At 36.9% G+C, this 20709-nt stretch overlaps 2 protein-coding genes across 3 annotated transcripts in view; both read left to right on the top strand.

Moving 5' to 3' along the window:
• Positions 1-13287, top strand: part of zmiz2 (zinc finger, MIZ-type containing 2) — a 39761-nt gene extending 26474 nt beyond the window's left edge. For both annotated transcript variants that reach the window (XM_059357346.1, XM_059357345.1), the window contains exons 14-20: positions 1112-1269; positions 2747-2814; positions 2913-2981; positions 5361-5602; positions 7834-7949; positions 10257-10466; positions 11815-13287. In XM_059357346.1, the coding sequence (XP_059213329.1) occupies positions 1112-1269; positions 2747-2814; positions 2913-2981; positions 5361-5602; positions 7834-7949; positions 10257-10466; positions 11815-11922 (971 nt within the window). In that variant the 3' untranslated portion in view covers positions 11923-13287. The remainder of the gene's footprint in view (positions 1-1111; positions 1270-2746; positions 2815-2912; positions 2982-5360; positions 5603-7833; positions 7950-10256; positions 10467-11814) is intronic.
• A 1995-nt stretch (positions 13288-15282) lies between these two features.
• Positions 15283-18343, top strand: LOC131992018 (peptidyl-prolyl cis-trans isomerase-like). Its single transcript, XM_059357355.1, has 5 exons — positions 15283-15470; positions 16450-16480; positions 17523-17611; positions 17698-17870; positions 17967-18343. Exons 1-5 carry the CDS (start codon positions 15402-15404, stop codon positions 18100-18102), a joined length of 498 nt encoding a protein of 165 aa, XP_059213338.1. The 5' UTR covers positions 15283-15401; the 3' UTR covers positions 18103-18343.
• Positions 18344-20709: the final 2366 nt, after the last annotated feature.

Genomic DNA, 20709 nt, shown 5'->3' with positions numbered 1-20709 from the left:
TAATCTGGACTATATCAACATGTCTGTATCATCTTGAATATAAGATTATTGTTAAATTGTGTTATCTTTTCCTGGTTTTAAAGGCTTTAATGGGCTCAGAAAATAATGAAAATGGTTCATGAGGCTTCACTGGCACATCACTAACATATACAGTCATGGAAAAATATTAGACCATTTTCTTCAGTTTCTTGTTCATTTTAATGCCTCTTGATTATGATTTTGGTTATTATCAAGAAAACCATGGAAAATGTCTAGATATCAGCTCTTGAATTAAACTCGTATGAGCTGTTTTTGTTGTTATCATTATATTTGTCCAAACAGATGTACCTTTAGTTGTACCAGGCATTAAATGAACAAGAAAGCAAGGAGAATACAAGGGTGGTCTAATATTTTTTTTTCATATTCAGTGCCTAACAAATTTATTAGACCACCTGTCATAAAAACTAGAAAACATAAATATTTTAGAAATCTTTCAAAAGCTTGTTTTAAAACTGAAATAGGATTTTGAATGCAGGAGTTTTATTCGTAACAGTTAAATTGTGGTTCTGCTACCTTAACTTAAACGTGCAATATGTGATTTTCTGCCACTGGAGGTCTCTAAAACTAAAAGACTAGACGGAGCAAAGCGTCATTTCAGTCAGTTTCTCCCGTCAGGATTCCTTCAGTGTTCACAGTTCAGCAGCAGAATCCTCCTCAGAGGTCTCCTCCTCTCCAACACAAACAAAGCTGCTAATTAAAACCAGTCAAAACACTGAATAAAGCAGTTTCTCATTAAAAATCAGTGTTTTTTAAATGCAGTTTGGGGGATGTCCTGGAGGAGCTGCCAGCTGAGTTTCTCTGATATTTTAAGATCTAGATGTCTGATGATTTAAATCCATCATTTGGTTAAAATAAGAGTTAAAAACCACCTAGATCTAAAGAGCGAATTGTAAAAATGTGTCTTAAACTGAATAAAAAGTCAATTCATGGAGCTTTTGGCAAGCAACCAAGTTTGATATCGGCAGGCTGAGGTCAGCTGCTCCGCCTCCTCACAACTTCAGAGTCCAGGAGATATTCTGAGTCATTCATGGGTTCAGTAAAGTAACCGCTTCCTTTCTTTCTTTTTATTCAGTAAAAAGAAACTTCAGTAGCGGGACGATCCCCGGCACCCCGGGTCTGAACGGAGAGGACGGCGTGGAGCAGACGGCCATCAAAGTTTCCCTCAAATGTCCGATCACCTTCAGACGAATCCAGCTGCCAGCCAGAGGACACGACTGCAGACACATACAGGTAGGAGCCACACACACACACACACACACACACACACTATGGGGGGCATTTTATGCCAGCGATCTATACTAAAACACCTTAACTGTGTTGCCTGCGCCTGTAAAAGATGATAAATACGCGTGCGTACCAGGCGTATATATTGCGAGTACACCAAATAATCTCTTTCTTTATCTCTTTTTTGAGCTCTCCCTCTCTCTTTTCTTTGTAAAAATTCTTTAAATAAGTAAAAAAATTTCTAGGCACTGGAAAAACCATAGATGTCTTGAAATTAATCCAAATACCGTCTTTCCTCAATTTAAAGCCAGGCCCCAATTAATGACCAGCCTCATTTAGTAACCGGGTGTAAAAACAATTTTTAGTAAATAAAAGCCGGCCTCTTTTATAAGCCGGGTGTCTTACCGGTGTTATGTCAAAGTCTGTTCCCCCGTCGATATGTGTCCTCCTTACCTTAACCTGCACCAACCTGACCCCTGACCCCAACCAGTCCTCCTTTAAGTTGTTAACATGAGCCCAAGTTTACCTGAACCCCAAACAGTTCTCTCTACAAGGCCTAACCTTAAACTGAACTCCTAACTCCAACTGTGGAGGTGATGCTACGGAGAACACCATTCAGGAAACATCATTTGACAGTAACAAATTTTCGCGACACAAGTTAGTACTGTAGGTAAATATGGTTGTTTCTCCTGCTGTCCTAGTCATTCTCTGTAAAGTTGAGCCGTTTACGCACGTTCTTCTGGGCTTTTTAGTAGTTTAGTATTTTAAATCCTGCTTAAAATGAACATTCAGCGTGCTGTTCATTGTTTGTTTACATCCGAGTACTTCCAATATGGCCGACATCAGGGTAACTGGCTACAATGCGCTGTGTAAAACACTCTAAAAAGTGCCAGTCAGAGCTGCTCTGATTTTCTTTTTTTAATAAAAGCCTCTTTCAAATAATAGACTGCCCCTATACTATTATTAGCCGGGTCCCAAACTGATTTTTTTATTAATAGAAGCCCTGGCTACTATTAGAGGAAATACGGTATACGTATTTTGAGCAACTGTGGCTTGAAAAGTCCAACTGCAGTAACAATAAAATACGGCAGCGATACTTGAAACGAGCATGTTTTGGTCGATAGAAAATGCTTTTGAAATATAATTCAAACTACATGCAACTAAAACTCAACTGGAGCCAATATTTTAGGCAACAACTCACCAGATTCAATAGTTGAACAGCTTGAAAAGCATGAAAAAGCTCACAATATCAATCCTAAAAAGAAGTCTTTAAACAATAAGATAATTGCATAAGCACATAATAATAATATTAATAATTAAATAAGCACATAAAGCTATGGTCATTAGGTAAATTATACTCAAAACAATATAATTAATACTATTGCTAGACATAAGAAGAAAATACTTGGTGAGCTTAATGTTTTTGCAGTGTGTACACATGTTGAAATGCAGCTAAACGATCTCACACTCGTTTCTCTCTCAGTGCTTCGACCTGGAGTCCTACCTGCAGCTAAACTGTGAACGAGGGACGTGGAGGTGTCCTGTGTGCAAGTACGTTCTGCATCCAGCTCTCACTGCAGCTTTTACAAGCAGATCTTCTCTGCAGGGAATGTAACCGGCAGTTTTTTTTTTATTCGTCTCTTTCACAGTAAAACAGCTTTGCTAGAAGGGCTGGAGGTGGACCAGTACATGCTCGGGATCCTCGTCTACATCCAGAAGTAAGTGCTTTAATTGTGCACCGATCAGTACTGGCCAATGTTCGCCATAATGACTGTAGTCGGCCTTTTGACAGTGTTGGATAGTGTTTTTTTGTTGTGTGCATGTGATGAAATGATGTGTTTATCTGTGGCTGGACCTTTATATGGGTGGTTGACGTGAACTCAAATTCAAAGTGAAAAAAAGAATAATTAAAAAATATATGTCGTACAAATGACATACAATTATATTCCCTTATATGTGAATAATTCAAAACTGAATGTGTCCATTTCTAATTCTTCATATATTTAGCATATTATTAACTTTTTGGTGTGGTAGTCCTAAAATGTGTCCACCGGTGCAACAAAATAAAGAATGTCATTATTTAATTCAGAGAATGTTGGACAGATAAGATAGATAAGCCCAAGGCATATTAGTTATGAATATTTTTATCAATTTACATTATTTTCAATGATCAATCAATGTAAATTGATAAAAATATTCAGATCAATGCTTAAACTGCGTTGTACCTAAGGACTACCTTAAGACGACCAGTTCCAACACTGCACGGAAATAGTAATATTATGAAAATATTTGAGACAGAACTGATCTTGTGTGAAGTCCACCTGCTCCAGAGATGTCTTCTGTCCTTCCTGATTCTGGAAGGACCCCTCTCAGTAATGGGCTGGTCACATTAATGCCTGTTTTATATCTACATAATGGCGTTGCTCCAGGAGGACACCAGTTTTGCGGACAAAATGTAATGTGTCATAATAACTCTACATAGGGACCTTAACACTTATATCCTCTAGATTCATTAAGTAAACACTCGTATGACATGCATTCAAGTATTTTAACGTGTTTAGATTATTTTTTCATTAAATTACAGTTGTTTTAAGATAAGTAATGCTACCTAGGACAGTTGCACCGGTGGACAAATGTCATGTTCAAAACAGAATATTTGCATAGTTGAAGAACGATACTCATTGTTTGCAGATGGATTAGATGTAGAAGAATGAACTGCATATTAAAACATTAATTTTAATGAAATATTATCAAATTTTAGTAATATTTGTCACTGGGAACACAAAAATTGAGCGTCACGTCAACCACCCATATGCTGCTACTGCAGCTGCTGATTCAGAGAAGAAGTAACAAATAAAACATATAAAATAAAAAGATCATAAAACAGTGAATACAGTCCAAGGAGATGCCTTTAAATGTCTTGTTTTGTCGTCCAAACCCAAATATATTCAGTTTAATATGATATCAAACAGAGAAAAGAAGGAGATCAACGTATTTGAACGGCTGAAAAACTGCATTTTCTGCCATTTTTGCATGAAAAATTACTCATAAATATATAAATAGTTGACTATTTTTCTGACTAATTGTTGCAGCTCTAGAAAGAAGGTTATATTAAAGGTGGTTTTATACATTTTTATGAGTTGAATTTGTGCTCATTGAAAGATTTTGTAATTAAATGCTGATTGACTTTAAAGAAGTTCAGTATTTTTTATGATGTTTTTGTTTCCCTGGTACAAAAGTGGGAATAAATAATAACATAAGCAAAAAAAAACTTTCCTAAAATAATTAATATACAGTCATGGAAAAAATGATTAGACCACCTTGTTTTCTTCAATTTCTTGTTCATTTTAATGCCTGGTACAACGAAAGGTACATTTGCTTGAACAAATATAATGATAACAACAAAAATAGCTGATAAGAGTTTAATTTAAGAGCTGATATCTAGACATTTTTCATGGCGTTCTTGATAATAACCAAAATCATTATCAAGAAAACCATGGAAAATGGCTAGATATCAGGTTATATTAAAGGTGGTTTTATAAATTAGTGTAATTGAATTTGTGCTCATTGAAAGATTTTGTTATACAATGCTGATTGACTTTAAAAGAGTTGAATATTTTTTTAACATTTAAGATTTCCCTTATTAGTCCCACAGTGGGGAAATTTCACGAGTTACAGAGGTTTTAGCAAATAAACAGGTTTTATTTGTCTTTTTTTTTATCTCTAACTCTGTTTTGGATTGAGCTTTTATTACTATTTTATTCTATTTTATTTCATTGTTTTACTGTTTTTAGTATTTTATTGTTTTCATTGTTTTTATTTATACCTATTTGTGTATGATTTATTCTATTTTAATAACTGTACAGCACTTTGGTCAACTGAGGTTGTTTTTAAATGGGCTCTATAAATAAACTTTGACTTGACTTGAAGAAAAATATAATAAACTATTAATAATTTTCAGTATGATATGTACATGAATATTTTTTGAGGATTTTTCTGTTTCCCTGGTACAAAAGTGGCAAAAAAAAAAACCCACTGGTGATATAGTTAGAATGTTTGTGCAGTAACTAAAATCCCTCCCTGTTGTCTTCTGTCAGTTCGGACTACGAGGAGATCACCATAGACCCGGTGTGCGGCTGGAGGCCGGTCCCCGTTAAACCAGACCTGCACATAAAGGAGGAGCCGGACGGGCCGGTCCTGAAGCGCTGCCGGACCGTCAGCCCGAGTCACATGGTCCTGCCCAACGTGATGGAGATGATCGCTGCTCTGGGCCCGGCCTCGTCCCCCTACCACAGCCTGCCAGCAGGGGGCAGGAACACCCCCGACTACAACAGGCCAGGTACAGTCCACACAGAGCAGGAGACTCACTGAGAGAGTCAGAGGTGGAGGAAGAATCCAGATCTGAGAAGCTACATGGAAGTGGTGTTAAGATGTTAGGAGATAACATTTTTGAGATTGAAGTGGTAAATTTCCCCTCACTCAACAAAAAGAAAACCTCACAGAGTCTCAAGAAAACACTCACAAAACAACGGGGGTAAAAAATCACAAATTTTATGAGAAAAAAATCATAAGTTTACAAGAAAAACTCACAAATTTACAAAAGAAAACATCACAGTCTTAAGAAAAACCTCAAAAACTGATGAGAAAAAATTCACACATTTATGAGAAGCAACTCACAAAATTATGGGGGGAAAAAGTCGTAAATTAAAATTAAGAAGAATAAAACTCAGATTCTTGAGAAAAACTACAAATTTGTGAGAAAAACTCACAAATTTACAAAGGAAAACCTCACAGTCTCGAGAAAAAAACCCACAAATTTACAAAAGAAAACCTCACAGTCTCGAGAAAAAAAATCACAAATTTATGAGAAAAAACTCACAACTTTATGAGAAAAAACTCACAAATTTACAAAAGAAAACCTCACAAAGTCTCGAGAAAAAAACTCACAAAATGTATGAGAAAAAAAAAGACCTACAATGGCCCTAATTCAGTGTTCATCTTCTGACAGCTGAAACCTGAAGATTAATTTGAGATGCAGCTCAGTGTGTGTAAAGTTATTCTGGTCGTTCATCCCTGATAAATGTTTCATTAAGGTGCCTGTTAAAATGTTGAAAGTTTAGAGTGCTTAAGGGTTCATAATGAGGCCATTTTCCTCAGAATTAGAATCATTTTTATGGGCCATAAGTTGTTGCAGTAGTTTTTGGGGTTGATCCCATTGGTAACACAGACTTATTGCTAAATTTGACCATTTTTGACCACTCTAGAATTATCATCACACATGAAGAAAATTGGGCTCATTGAATCCACAAGAGTCTCAGCTTTCCAGTCAGAGACGATTTATGCAGCTCACAGACTGTTTAGGGACCCCAGGATGCACTAATAATCACAAATAATAGGTGAAAATAAGAAAAAATCTGGCCCACTCCAGCCTGTGAAAGACGGAAAGTAGTCCGGACTCGCCGGTCAGCTATAGAAGATCTTTATGAATATGTTCTATTTTTAACCTTTGTAATCTTAATGTACACAATCACAGTGTGTGTCTCAGATCATCTGCTCTTAGATGAGAAGTGACCCAGAACATTGAAGCAGCAGAGTGTCCCCTCCCCCTGCATACGTCCTCTCACTCTCCACAGCTGGAGGCTCTTCCTCTCACTGTTACATAATGTTTACATACACTGACCCGCTTTTATTTGGAGATTCAGTTTAATATGAGAGAAACCTGAGAGGAGCAGGATATCTCCAATCTGAGAGGCTGAAAACTGCCACGGTGTCCTAAGGACATTGTAGGTAATAAAAAATAAATTAAAAAGGAGATACATTTCCCCCCTCATGAAAAACTCACAAATTAAGAAGAAAGAACTCACAACTTCTTGAGAAAAAAAATCACAAATTTATGAGAAAAAACTCATAAATTTATGGGGAAAAAAATCACAACTTTATTAGGAAAAAATTACAAATTTACGGAGGAAAAAAACTCACAACTTCTTGAGAAAAAAAATCACAAATTTATGAGAAAAAACTCACAAATTGATGAGAAAATACTTACAAATTTACGCGGGAAAAAAACACAAAATTACGAGAGAAAAAAACTCACAAATTTATGAGAGAAACATCACATATTTTGAAGAAAAAACGTACAAGAAAGAAATAGAGAAAAAAAGACCTACAATGGCCCTAATTCGCTGTGATAATATTATTATTTTTTAAATTTTGATTATTTTTCTGTCGGTCGACTAATCAATTCATTGACTTATTGTTACAGCTCTCAAAACAAAGTTATATAAAGGTGCTTTTATAAATTAGTATGATTGCATTTGTGCTCAGTGTAATGCTTAATGACTTCAGAACGGTTCAGTAAGTGTTTATAATAAAGATTTCTTTATTTCCTTGGTAGAAAAGTGGGAATGAAACAAAAAGCAACAAGATAAACATCGTGATCTCAACCAGAATTTGGTGCTTTTCTAAAATCATTTTTATGTTTCTCCACAAACTAAAAACCTGTCTATGTCGTCCTCCGTCAGACATGCTTTTATTTTGTAGTAATACTTGTTTTCTCTCTCTTTCCCGCAGGGAGCCAGGGATTCTCCAGCCAGGCAGGATTCTCAGACTTCCCCAACACTCCCGGCACCCCGACCCTGGGAGAGTACGCCTCCTCTGGACCTCCGCTCCCGTATCAGTCCGAGCAGGTTAGACTCCTCTCTTATATAACACACACACACACACACACACACACACACACACAGACATCGCTGGCGAGCGCTGTCTTCTGTGTTCAGCTCACTCGCTGCAGTTTCTTTAACGGTTCAGGAGGAAACAATGACAGCAGAGTATGAATAAACTGCAGCCTGAAGGCTCAGAGCTGCTTCACACACACACACACACACACACACGGTTACAGTTCTCTGTTATGTAACTGAGCCTCAGTGTGTTAGAGGTATAACTGACAGGTTGCTGCAGTTCCAAGTGAAGGCCATGAAGACCATAAAAAAGAAAAAAGCAATTTAAAAACTACATGAAAATGCACAAAATAAAATGTTTTAAAAATGCAAGGATTTCTTTTAAATGATAAAAATGTAATCAAAATAAAAAATATAATAAATTAAAAAAATGTAATGAAAAATAATTTTAAAAAATGGTTAAAAGGTAATGACAATAAAAAAATATATATAATTCAAAGAATATATTGAAAAAAAAAATGTTTAATCTGGTCTGGATTGAGCGGAGTCCTTCTGACACATTGTCACATTGGATTGGAGATCAACATCTGGATGTATGGCGTGCAAACCGCAAACCGATCACAAGAAGCAGCGAAGACACAGAGCAGAGAGGAGAGACATGACAATACTTCAAAATGCATTATGTACATTTTTTCAGGTTTCTGTCATTCTAACTGTGTTATTCTGCACAAAGACATGTTTGAGTTGTTCCCACTTCTAGCCATGATTGTGCTGATTTCATAGAGCTGCAGGACTTAGATATGATAGGAGGATAGATTTATATTGTGCAATATATCTGTATTTATTACATCCTGCCTTGTCATCTGCACTCTACCCACTTTACTCCTTTGACACTTTATTTTTCATTTTTATATTGTTACATTTTATATTATATATTGTTATTGTTACCTATTTTGTTCATTGTTTTTCCTATATTTCTTATATTATCCTATATTGTGTTTGTTTTTGTAACTTTTTTGTGAGCAATTTGGAACCAGAATTTATCCCGTTGTTAATATAAAGATGTCACAGCTGATGCTCTCCAGCAGCAGCAATGTTCAGAGGCATACTGTTGGTTATTGCTGTGTTTTATAGTGCTGCAGGACTTGTATAATTTAATATTTTGCAGTGAAGAACAAGGAAGAGGTGAATAAAAATATGACGGGAGCAAAAAACGCCTTGTTGGGGTTCAGAGGGTTAAACACTCAGCCTCCTTTTGCACCTCTGCATCGCTCTGTATAATTCAGTCATCACTTCAGAGCACGGGTTGGCAAACTTTACTAACAAAAGAGCCGTTGTTGGCCAGAAAAACAGAAAAAATGTCAGAATGGACCCACAAACCTTATTTTAGGCCTTACAATTAAGATAAAAAAGCCTGCTAAGTCTTAATTTGCCTACCAATATTACTAATAAGTAATAATGAGCATTTATTAATATGATTTTGTGTAAATGAGAGGCTGGACACTGAAGAAATATCTCAGGAGATTTAGAATTGAAAGGGAAACACAAAACAAGACATGCAGTTGGCAAAACTTAGAGGTTTAGACACCAGGCCATAGACTTCTGTGAGCTGTGATGCACATTTTAGTTGTTGAAACATTTTTCTAATGATATATATTATGGTACATAAGCTACACATTTTTTACAATTGTAGAATACAAATTGCTTTGGGCCTACACCAACGATAAATGAAAATTGAAATGTAAAGAATGAATTAATCTCATTCATTCATTCATTAGTTCGTTTGATTCCATATAATTCTTTGGTCACAGCCACAGGGAGACACTGCAGATGGCCCGAAGAGCCACATGTGGCTCCGGAGCCGCGGGTTGCCTCCCCCTGCTCCAGAGTCTCCACAGTAAATGCAAAGCCCAGGATGACTCCAAACACTGCTGTCATTTTAATTCATGGTGGTTGTAGCTTTCCTTCAACTCCTTTAGATGTGTGTGTGCTCAGCAGGGAGCGGCTCTCAGTCCCTGGTTCAGTGTTGAACACCGTGCTGCTCCATCAGTCACCAGCACTGACTGTCTCGTCCTTCTGGCTCGTGAGTTCAGTGAAGAGCCTTTAACTAAACCTGAAGTGGACAGCACTGACTCAGAATATGTGGAGCTCTGAACCACGGACCAGCTGTCACAGCCAGCTGCTCGGCTGCCCTTCACTGCCACACACTCCTGCTGCTCTGCCTCTCCAGACAAGACTTCACTCTGTTCACCACCATAACTCACCATTTATCTACCATTAAATAAACATTTCCCTCTCTATGTGTCTCCCTGTCAGACGTCTCACTCCGGCCGGATGGATCACGGCCACAGCATCCTGCAGCAGCACGGTTCGGGCGTTCACGGGAATCAGAGCCTCGGGGACGCCGGCAGTCCGCTACCGCAGCGGAACATCAATACCCAGAATTCCCGGCTGCAGAGCGAAGGCTCCTTCGGTCTGGGAGGCCCCGGAGCTCCTGGAGGGGAGGGGGCCGATCATGCACTAGATGTGAGTGTTGGACCTGTTGATCACGTGATCAGTTATACAAGAGCACAAACTGTGATTTTAAAAGGACGTTAATTAAGATTATTTTCTCTGTTTTATAAGTTCAGGGCCAACTTTTTGAGCTGCTGCTGCCAAATGCCAAAATCAAAAGCTAATTACTAAACTCCCTACAACTTAGAGATAATCTAACACTTTGAGAAATTTGCTTTTGTTGCTGAGAGTTAGATGGAAAAAAGATCGATACCACCAGTGACTGTACAAAATGAATGTTACCGAGTAGACTACTAACCCAGCAGTAGGTGGGGAAAGTATGTTTTTTTTTTTTTTAAATCATCAAAAACCCACTGTTTATTGTATAAAGAAACGGGCATAGTCATTGAAGTTTGAACTTCCCAACAGTTCTTGAACAGATCATGGATTACGAAAGTTTCCGTTTGAAAAAGTGACCAAAACAAAGCTCAAAATGTTGATATTTGTGTCAGAATCTCTTTCTTATAGATGTGTCATTTAAAATAAAGGGTTTGCACTAACCAGATCCTGTTAAAAACATTAAATTCTGCTCCTCAGAGAGACCGAGAAGACATGATTGATTCTGCTGAGACAAACGGTCACGTGACAAATATTCACTGAAAATCTGTTTACACAGAGCAGACGGGAGAGGGCATAGAAATAGTCCAATATTTATAGCATGTGGAGACCCAATTTATTATTTACAACATTCCTGACACTTGTGGGCACTTGGAAAAGTGTTTTATGTAGAACTTCCATTTTATTCCAATTTTTAAAAGATAATTTATCAGCTAGATTCTGCTTTTATTTTTTATTATTATTATTTCTGTCATTCTAACTGCGTTATTCTGTACAAAGACATGTTTGAGTTGTTCCCACTTCTAGCCATGATTGTGCTGAATCCACAGGACTTACAGATTTATAGAGATTTTATATATTACAGTGAAATACACAGTGAGGAAAATGTAAAAAGAGCAAAAATCACCCTGAAACTGCTTGCTTCAGAGGGTTTATAATATGGTAGTATGGGTATTGGATGCACCAAAGGTCATAATTTTGAGATACCAGCTCATTATTAGGGCCCGAGCAGGCAACGACCTGTGAGGTCCCTATTGTATTTCAAATGATTATTTATTTTTATTATTTTTATTTTTCTTCTTCCCAAATGATCGCATTTTTCACTGCCTGAACATACCCCAAAACTCATGAAACTTTAAATATAAGTCACACCTGGCGAAAAATTGTATAATCTATTGTCATCCTGAATTTTATAATTTTTATTATATAATTTTTTTTTTAATTTTATATTATAATTTGAAACTGTTCTCTGTCTGTCGTGCAGCTTCTTCCTGAGCTGACCAACCCAGACGAGCTGCTGTCCTACCTGGGCCCCCCCGACCTCCCCAACAACAGCAGCGACGACCTGCTGTCTCTGTTCGAGAACAACTGAACTCCTCCATGTTGTTGTCATCTTCCAGCTTCTGCTTCTCGGTCTGCTGTAGCCCCGCCCCCTCATCGGTTAACGACAGCACCGTCTCTGTTGTCACCCTCTTCTTCTGTGTGTGTGTGTGTGTGCATGAACGAATGTGTGAGTGAGTGAGTGATTGTGTCTTTGTGTGTCTTTGTTGTTTTTTTAACGTGTCCTGGAGGGGACACACATGAAGAATCTAACAGTTCAGACTGTGGCACTGACTGACTGCAGACCAGCATTTTAAACTATAGCACAAATCACAGGCTGAAGGATTTAAATATACAGTATTTAATTTATTAGTTAAAGTGGAGGACTGTGGAAGCTGGGTGTGTTTATGAGGAGTTACTGGACATATTAATACAGTGGTTCCCAAACTTTCTTTTCTTTTCTGTTTTCCTCTCTGTTTTTGCACAAAGGCACATTCCCAGTAAATGACTTTTCTAACGCAGTATTTCTACTTTTAACCTTGTAATCGCTGCAAAAAATATATATATAAAAAGGTTATGATTGTGTTTCCAGAGTTGTAAAATCCTTTCTCGTTTTATTTCGAACCGCTGTAAACCCCCCCACCGACCCCTGTGTTTGGGAACCATTGCATTAAAGGTTGAAGCTGGTGATGTTCTCCAGTTTTCTTATTGTCAACAAATCCCAGGAAAAGACCAATTAATACTTCATGACTTCTTGTCTGAAGCCAGGTTTTGACTCAATGTTAACCCAAAATTAACCCAATCTTTAGAAAAATGGCAAAAGAAAATACTTATTTCCATCCACTAACATTATACAGTTAATTAAAAGAATCATTTGAACCTGAAACGGTCTCAGACTGTAGAAAACTGGATGGAAATGTCTGAAAATGTCAGTGGAGGTAATACTAATATCTGTTATTCCAGTAAAAGTACTAGAACCACAATGTAAAGTAAAAGCACTCATTATGCTGATGGCCATTTCAGAATATATATATATATATATATATTTGGATTATGATTATTGATGCATTAATGTCTGAATCAATTCTAATCACTTTATATACTGCTAATTTTATGAACATATAGTATTTATTCTTAGTTCTGAAAATTCATCTTGAAAAAACCCTCAATAAATTAAAATTTACAAGAAGAAAAAGAGCAAATTTTCACATTTAAGAAGCTCATAATGAGATTATTTTGGATATTAATACAATTACAGAGTAATTTATTTTTCTTTCAATCAATTAATTGACCTGGACTTGTCATATACTGCTGGGTAGCTTATATTGTAAAATATTTAATTGTTTATTAGTTGATGTATATTTGGTATTAAAGTCAAAATCTGCAAAGGAATTAGTTGGTAAAGTATCAAAAATAACCTTTGAGGAAAAAAACTAAAATACATTATTTTTTTATGAAAGGCCAAAGGTTATGTTTTTTTTTTTTAATTCTTAATTCACTTTTCTTTTTCGCAACATTTAAAAAAAAAAAGCTTAAAATTTGCCCCACAATTGAATAGAAACACAGCTACTATGAGGCTAATTTGATTTTTTTTTTTTTTTTATGTTTTAGAAACCAGTGATCACCTGACTCATTTAGAGTTGTTTTTGGTATTTTTATGGGATTTATTTACAATAATAAAAGTATATAATATCACCAGACTTTACTTTTAGTACATAATGATGTAAGATAAGGGTTGTGGTCATTTTTTTGTCTCTTCATGTCTGACGAAGGAGTAAAAGAAAAGATCAGAGTAACCTCCTCTTGAAGTAAAAAAATGAATAAAATAAAGCCCAGCCCGTGCAGGCGGGGCCAGATGTACAATAGACATTTTTTAATACATGAAGTTTGGGAGCGCTGAGGTTCATTGTATCTCTGACATCCTTCAGCACTGTGAAATATAAAAAAAACTCCCATCTCTCCCTCCGTTTGGTTTCACCCTCTTTCGAAGGGTTTTAACTGTAAATGAGTACAGCTGTGTGTCGTGGCATTTTCTGCCATTTGGAAGCTATTATTAGTATGTTTTAAAAATCGTTTGACATGTATAACCCATCATGACGCGGGTTTATGTACTGTATAATCAGCTGTTTTCATTAGAGAACGTGTGTGTATCAAATGAATTGTTAATCATGGTAATTTTAATGTTATTTAGTTGGATAATAATGGATCATCATTGGCACTGTATACATACTGTATGTTAGAAAATTATAAAGCAATTGTAAAAAGGTCATACTAATGCATGTATGACAGAAAACAGTCAGCTGACATCGAGTAATGCAGTTAAAGACGCAGAGGAAGGAATTATTCTTAATACCACTTTTTAAAGCTGGCCGTTTTTTCTATGAATGATTTTACCCTTTGTGGTCCAACAAGGCAACAAGAAATAATGTTCTTTGCCAATTGAGCAACACAATAACGTTATATTTGGAAATGATGGGCTATTTAACTGCAAATTTGCTAGAAGAAAAAAAAGTTTTTTAATATGTAAACTATTCCACATATTTTGTAACACATTGTAATTGCCATTATTTTCTATTTATTTTTTAATCATAATCGTCATTGTACCTACAGTTACCTTGTCCCTTTCCTGGATCTCAGAATCAGAATTAAAAATCACTTTATTTGACAACTTTGTTCTGGAGGCTTCGGTATTTATTTGTATTGGGTATTTGGTAGTGAATATATTTCATAGATATTTAATGTTGCAGCTATTTAAGTGGAGATCATTTTGAGTTATATGCAGTTTTGTTGCATAAAATGCTACTTTATACAATTTTGCAGTTCTTGTACTTTAATATTTCCATTTTTTGCTACTAAATACCTCTACTTACTATTATTTATAAATATACTTAATAATTTACTTTTTTCACCACTACATTTATCACGCGTTTCTTAACAGATTAAGATTTCACTAGGACATATAATATATCAGATATATGTAATTTATATATTTATATATATATGGATAAAAAAAATCTTTAATGCCAGAGTTACAGAAGTAAATATTAGACTGTGTCTGACACAAGAATTTCTTTTTTTTTTGTGATGAACAAATTATTTCTAGTTAAGGCACACAAACGTTTTTTGTAAATTTTGACAGATATTTCCAGATGGAATAAGCATTTCCCCCTCAGTTGATATTGCTGTGAGTTGGATTTTTCCACCCCCTTGTATACAAGTTGCTTATTTTCACGACAGAAGCCAATCTTTTCCGGTCCCAGCTCCGCCCGGGCAAGTTACCGTGGAGACATCTCATCAACTCACATTCGCATTGCATTTGATTTAGTCCCGCCCACCGCCGTTCCCATTGGTCTATTCCGGAGCCTTTCAGAAGAACGCGGCTGTGATTGGCTCTCAGCAGCCTTTACATCACCGCTGCACAGACCCACATAAATACAGACCTAAATAGATCCTGAGTAGCTGACGTGCTGTCAGGAATTCATTCAAGTGCGTTTTTCCATCATAACCATAACAAAAAGCGCGTTTATAAACATGGGAAACCCACGAGTTTTCTTTGACATCACTATCGATGGAGCTAACGCTGGCAGGGTTGTAATGGAGGTAAGAAAAACACACTATTTACTTGACACATGTCACTTTATTTTGTTTTGATTAAGCTTTAAAATCGGTGATAGGAATACATTTTAAATATATCTGTGATTTAAAAAATGAGCTCGGACATACATGTTGCAGTGCGTCTCTCATGCAGCTTTTAAGGGCTTCCATTTTGGTAGCATTGTGCATATATAGTGCTTTTATTTTTTTTTAGATCTTGATATGGTCTGGTTAATTGTGTAAATACAGATAACAGCAATTCCATCATAATGAAATCAGGCAGGGAGATCATATCCTGATGGAAACGCCCAGCAGCAGCAGCAGCAGCACAGCTGGTGATAACAAATGGTGATGCAGTTTTAATGTGCAGGTCAGGCTGTAAATCAGTGGAGATTAATCTTATCCGATGTTAATGTTAGTTTATGGACAGAATGAAAATAGAAATGATTAGTCTATAAATCCATTAAGTCATTGGTCAGAAAGTCGACCCTCCTGACAAATGAGTAATCGTTCATATTTGAAACAAAAATATCAAACAATCTTTGGTTTCAGCTTCTGGAATGTTATAATTTATTACTTTATTCTGTCTAAGTAAACTTACTATATTTGGGTTTTGAACTGAAACAAGACAAGTAAAAAAGAAGGCTTTATGTGGAATTACAATGTCCAATGTTTTCTGACATTTAAATCAAGAAAATAGTTGTGACATTTATCAATAATTAAGTGGAAATCCTGAACACAAACTGTCCTGGACACCATATGTTTGCACTTTAGGCCTAACATTTTGTTTAGTTTAATATCTGAGATATAGATGACAGCTGTTTCATCAAGCCACGTTGCCTGTATTGTTGCTGCTGTTGTTTTTTTTTTTTTTTTTACTTCTCACCTCTCCTCTATGCATTGGGTGTTTATTACCCATGTCTGCTGTTTCTTTTTTATTATTATTTATTTTTTGTTACTAATTGAAACGTCTTGTGTTTTGCAGCTGAGGGCTGATGTGGTCCCAAAAACTGCAGGTATGTACGCTTTAACTGTAAGGAGAAAGCTTCTCTGCAGGCAGCATTAACGACAGAGCTGCTGCTCTGGCTTTTTTCTACACACCCAAAATAGATTCATGTTTGGATGGGGAAAATACGCGTCCCCATTAATCATCAGCGGAGAATTTATGCTGAATATGGGTCGAGGCTATGGGTGATTCAGAGTGTGAAGGCAGTGATGAAGGGACCCTGGATAGCCAATTGTACCTAAGTGCTGTGACTGCTGATTAATGAGAATAGTGAAATGTGAAATGGCTTTTGTTCACTTGAAATGTCCTGGTACCGGCCATTTCCACCTGGTGGCTCTGTCCCACAACCCTCATGCATCTCTCAACAAGAAACCCTGCATGATGAATTACTGAATGACTGTCCCACATAGACATTTATAGGTATATTTGTATATAGTGGATGCAGAAAAAAAGGTAGTTTCTACAGTGGCTCAAGTACACCATGTTGTTTCTACACTGTTATCTTCTTAAAAGCCTCAAACTCTGGCCTAGGGGGCATGTTTTGTTTAGTGTGCTGTAGTATTTAGTGCACCTGTGCACTGTGTCTCTGTGGATCTGCTGTAGCTGGAAGGTTTGGACTGGAGTCACACTCTCACCATCTCCAGTGTAAATGAAACCAGCAAAATGGGGGGAAAAAAAAGACAACAACCTGAAAACGATTGCAAAGGGACTCAAAATGATTAATGGAAAAAAAAAAATGTATTCATAGCCTGACAGTGGTCATTACTACACTGAAAAAAGAACCAACTTAATTGAATTGTTTCATTTGGTAACACCTAAATGAATTAAGTTCTTTCAAATTAATTTAAAATCAGTTGTGTTATTCTAACTTATTAAATTAATTTGAAAGAACTTAATTCATTTAGGTGTTACCAAATGAAACAATTCAATTAAGTTGGTTCAACTATTTTCTTTTTTCAGTGTAGTGATATGAACTTATTTCTGTATTTATTTCTGCTGGTTTAAGAGTATTAAATGAATATCTATTGAAGTGACGTATCTTCATTTTGCAGAAAATTTCCGCGCTTTGTGCACCGGAGAGAAAGGTTTTGGCTACAAGGGCTCCTCGTTTCACAGAGTCATCCCTAAATTCATGTGCCAGGTACCATGAAGGCAATTCATTTAACCTGAGCTAATTGATCTTTGACTGCTGTTGCCACAAACACTGATTCAACATTTTGTTGTCAGGGCGGGGACTTTACCAACCACAATGGAACTGGAGGAAAATCCATCTACGGGGAGAAGTTTGCTGATGAGAACTTCCAGTTGAAGCACCAGGGCATGGGCACACTGTCCATGGCTAACGCTGGGCCCAACACCAACGGATCCCAGTTCTTCATCTGCACAGCTAACACTGACTGGTGAGCTCCACTCTGACCCACGTACTGCTGCATTCAGGTTCAACCAACAGTTTAAGATGTTGGTCTTACATACTAATCGGCCTCTGTCCTCTCCAGGCTCAACGGGAAGCACGTGGTGTTTGGCAGTGTTGTCGAGGGCATTGATGTTGTCAAGGCAATGGAAAAGCAAGGCACAAAGAGCGGCACCCCTAAAGCCAAGGTTGTCATTGCCGACTGTGGTGAACTAAAATAGTTCAGTTCAGATGTATCCCTTATCATCCACGTTCCAGTTAATCTAGACGGTGTATATCTGCAGCATCAGGAGAAAAAACAACAACCGCCCAATTAACCCACTTTCTCCTTTTTTGTCTACTGTGTTGATATTCGTTGTGTAATATTTTGTACCTTCTAATCTGTTCTTTGAGGACCACATTTGTTAACAAAATCTGAATAAAATGATGCTGATGGTGTAAATAAAACAACTTGAAAGCTTACTTCGTGTGTGTCCCGTCACTGGTGAAAACCTGCTTTGTGTTAATTCATTTCTGAATTTGAGTGCTCATATTAATTTATAATAACATCACAACTGGATTAATGCCAGTGGAATTTTTAAAAAAGTGCTCCAACAATAGGATTTAATTTTTTTAATATTGCAGTTTACACATTTTACCACTAGAGGTCAATGCAGGCCTTAAATTTGGATGTGTTTGTATTTTTTTTTCTCCCACCTTTGTACAAGTGATAAAAGTCTTGCAAAAGTTAAATCACTGGAAAACACAAAAAGACTGAGACACTAAAAAGTCTCCATAATCTTGGAACAGGTTAGAGTGTAAAAATATGCATTTTCATATATCGTTAGCCTCATAGCATATTTGCCTAAGTCATATTTGAACATTTTCGGGAAACCAGAAAATACACAATTTTTAGTAAGCCCATTGGTATTCTTAATTGATATTGTAACAGTAAGTTCAAATAGAAGTGTGAACAAGTTTGCATAAAAAATTAAACATCAATTTCATAACAGATAAAAGTGACTTTGGCAGAATATGCCCTGACTAAGGCAATTTTTCTCTTACATATAAATAATGTAGTTTGGTTTGTATGTAGCGGCAAAAATGCCTAAGTCAAGGAGATGACTAAGGCAGAAAGTGATTTTGGACTCTAACAAGTGTTCTGATAGGTTGAGAACATATGCAATAAGGCAGAAAGATGCAGCAGTGGTAGGAGAGTAAAGTTAGGCAGATGTCACAATTTGGCCAAAAAATGACTTAGGCAATTTTGCTATGAGGCTAACGATATGTAAAACTGTGTCAAGTATCCACTAGAGATCTTAACTTTGGATGTCATGTTTGCCACACCTTTGTCTTTTTTCTCCCACTGTGGCACATGTGATAATAATCTTTGTTGCAAATGTTAGATTCCTGGAAATGCTAATAAAAACATACACTTAAACATCCTGAAAGAAATATACCTGTACTTACAGTAAAAAGTAAAAGAAAAAAAAGGTAGTCTTGGAAAAGGTTACAGTGCGTGAAGTTTGTCAGGTTGTCAGATAAATGAAAAAATAAATAAATAAAAGAATTGTGTTTATGTTGTTGACACATTTTAACACTAGAGGTCATCATATGTTTAACACAGGAGAGAATACTGCATGTTTGTCATAGCTGTGTCTTGACTTGTGCCATTTCAGTGTTTTTTATTACACTGCAGCCAAAATGTGTTGGTGTCAGTAGTGCAATATCGAATACTTTTTATGACACTTTGGGCTGATGGTGCTTTGTCTGGGCTCCAGATTATTGAGTAATTTATGAGTTAGCAGGAGCACTTTAAATCTATCGTATAAGTAACTGGAAGCCACTGTAAAAAAAAAAGAAAAGACTAAGGAAATGATCATAGATTGCCACAGGTTCAAGCCCCCCTTCAGCCAGTGAATACCTGTAGGGTGGACATGGAGGTGGTGCCAAGTTCTAAGTATCTAGGTGTTTACCTGGATAATAAGTTGGACTGGTCCCTAAACACAGACGCTCTTTACAAAAAGGGGCTCTTTTTCTTCTTGAAGCTCAGATCTCTGGACATGTGTAGTAAGATGCTGCAGATGTTTTATCAGTCTGTGGTGGTAGTGTGTTGTTTTATGCTGCAGTCTGCTGGGGAGGCAGCATCACACACAGAGATGAAGGCGGTTGGACAGACTGGTCTAAAGAGCTGGTTCTGTGGTTGGAGCCAGGTTGGACACACTGGAGGAGGTGGAGGAGAGATGACCTGTCAACATGTTCCAGGCCATCCTGAAATACCCAGATCATCTGCTACACAAAACCTTTATGGACCAAAAAAACAGCAGTGGACGGCTCCTCTCTCTCTGTTGCAGGACTGAGAGATTCAAAAGATTATGAAGGAAATTTGGTGTTTCCTGCATGGTGGGACATGAGGTAGGCGGCGACCTACTTGATATTCAAGACACAAGGCATTGTGGGAACTGACTCTGTGAACTTAACAATGATAACACCTTGAGAGAGGGGAACATGTAGACCAGTGGGCTCTGTCCTGATGTGATGTATAGGGCAGGAAAATAGGGCCACATTGAGTCTTGCTGGAAAGCCAATGCTGAAAAGTGCAACAGTCATAAGTCGAGCGGTGTACGGGACTTTGTTGTATTGTAAAATAGCCATTCGGAATTGTGCGGTGTATGGAATACGAATGTGCTAATAGAACTTGCTGAACAGAGTAGTGAGTGCTTTGTGTTTGGCCAGCTCACCCATTAACTTAGTGCAGTTGTCAAAATTGCCACGACAAGATCCTTCTCTCCTACAGCCATCAGGCTGTCTCATTCTAACAGAGATTCTACCAGACTAACTGAATTTAC

Source organism: Centropristis striata, chromosome 19 (genome assembly GCF_030273125.1).
Source record: "Centropristis striata isolate RG_2023a ecotype Rhode Island chromosome 19, C.striata_1.0, whole genome shotgun sequence".
NCBI classification, from domain to species: Eukaryota; Metazoa; Chordata; class Actinopteri; order Perciformes; family Serranidae; genus Centropristis; species Centropristis striata.
The sequence above is the reverse complement of the archived record's forward strand: the minus strand, read 5'-3'. Positions and strand labels throughout refer to the sequence as shown.

Coding starts and splice junctions, on each gene's coding strand:
- LOC131992018 (XM_059357355.1), top strand. CDS start 15,402: ATGGGAAACCCACGAGTTTTCTTTGACATCACTATCGATGGAGCTAAC. Junction 17,612..17,697: donor TCCCTAAATTCATGTGCCAG/GTACCATGAAGG, acceptor TTTTGTTGTCAG/GGCGGGGACTTTACCAACCA. Junction 17,871..17,966: donor TGCACAGCTAACACTGACTG/GTGAGCTCCACT, acceptor TGTCCTCTCCAG/GCTCAACGGGAAGCACGTGG.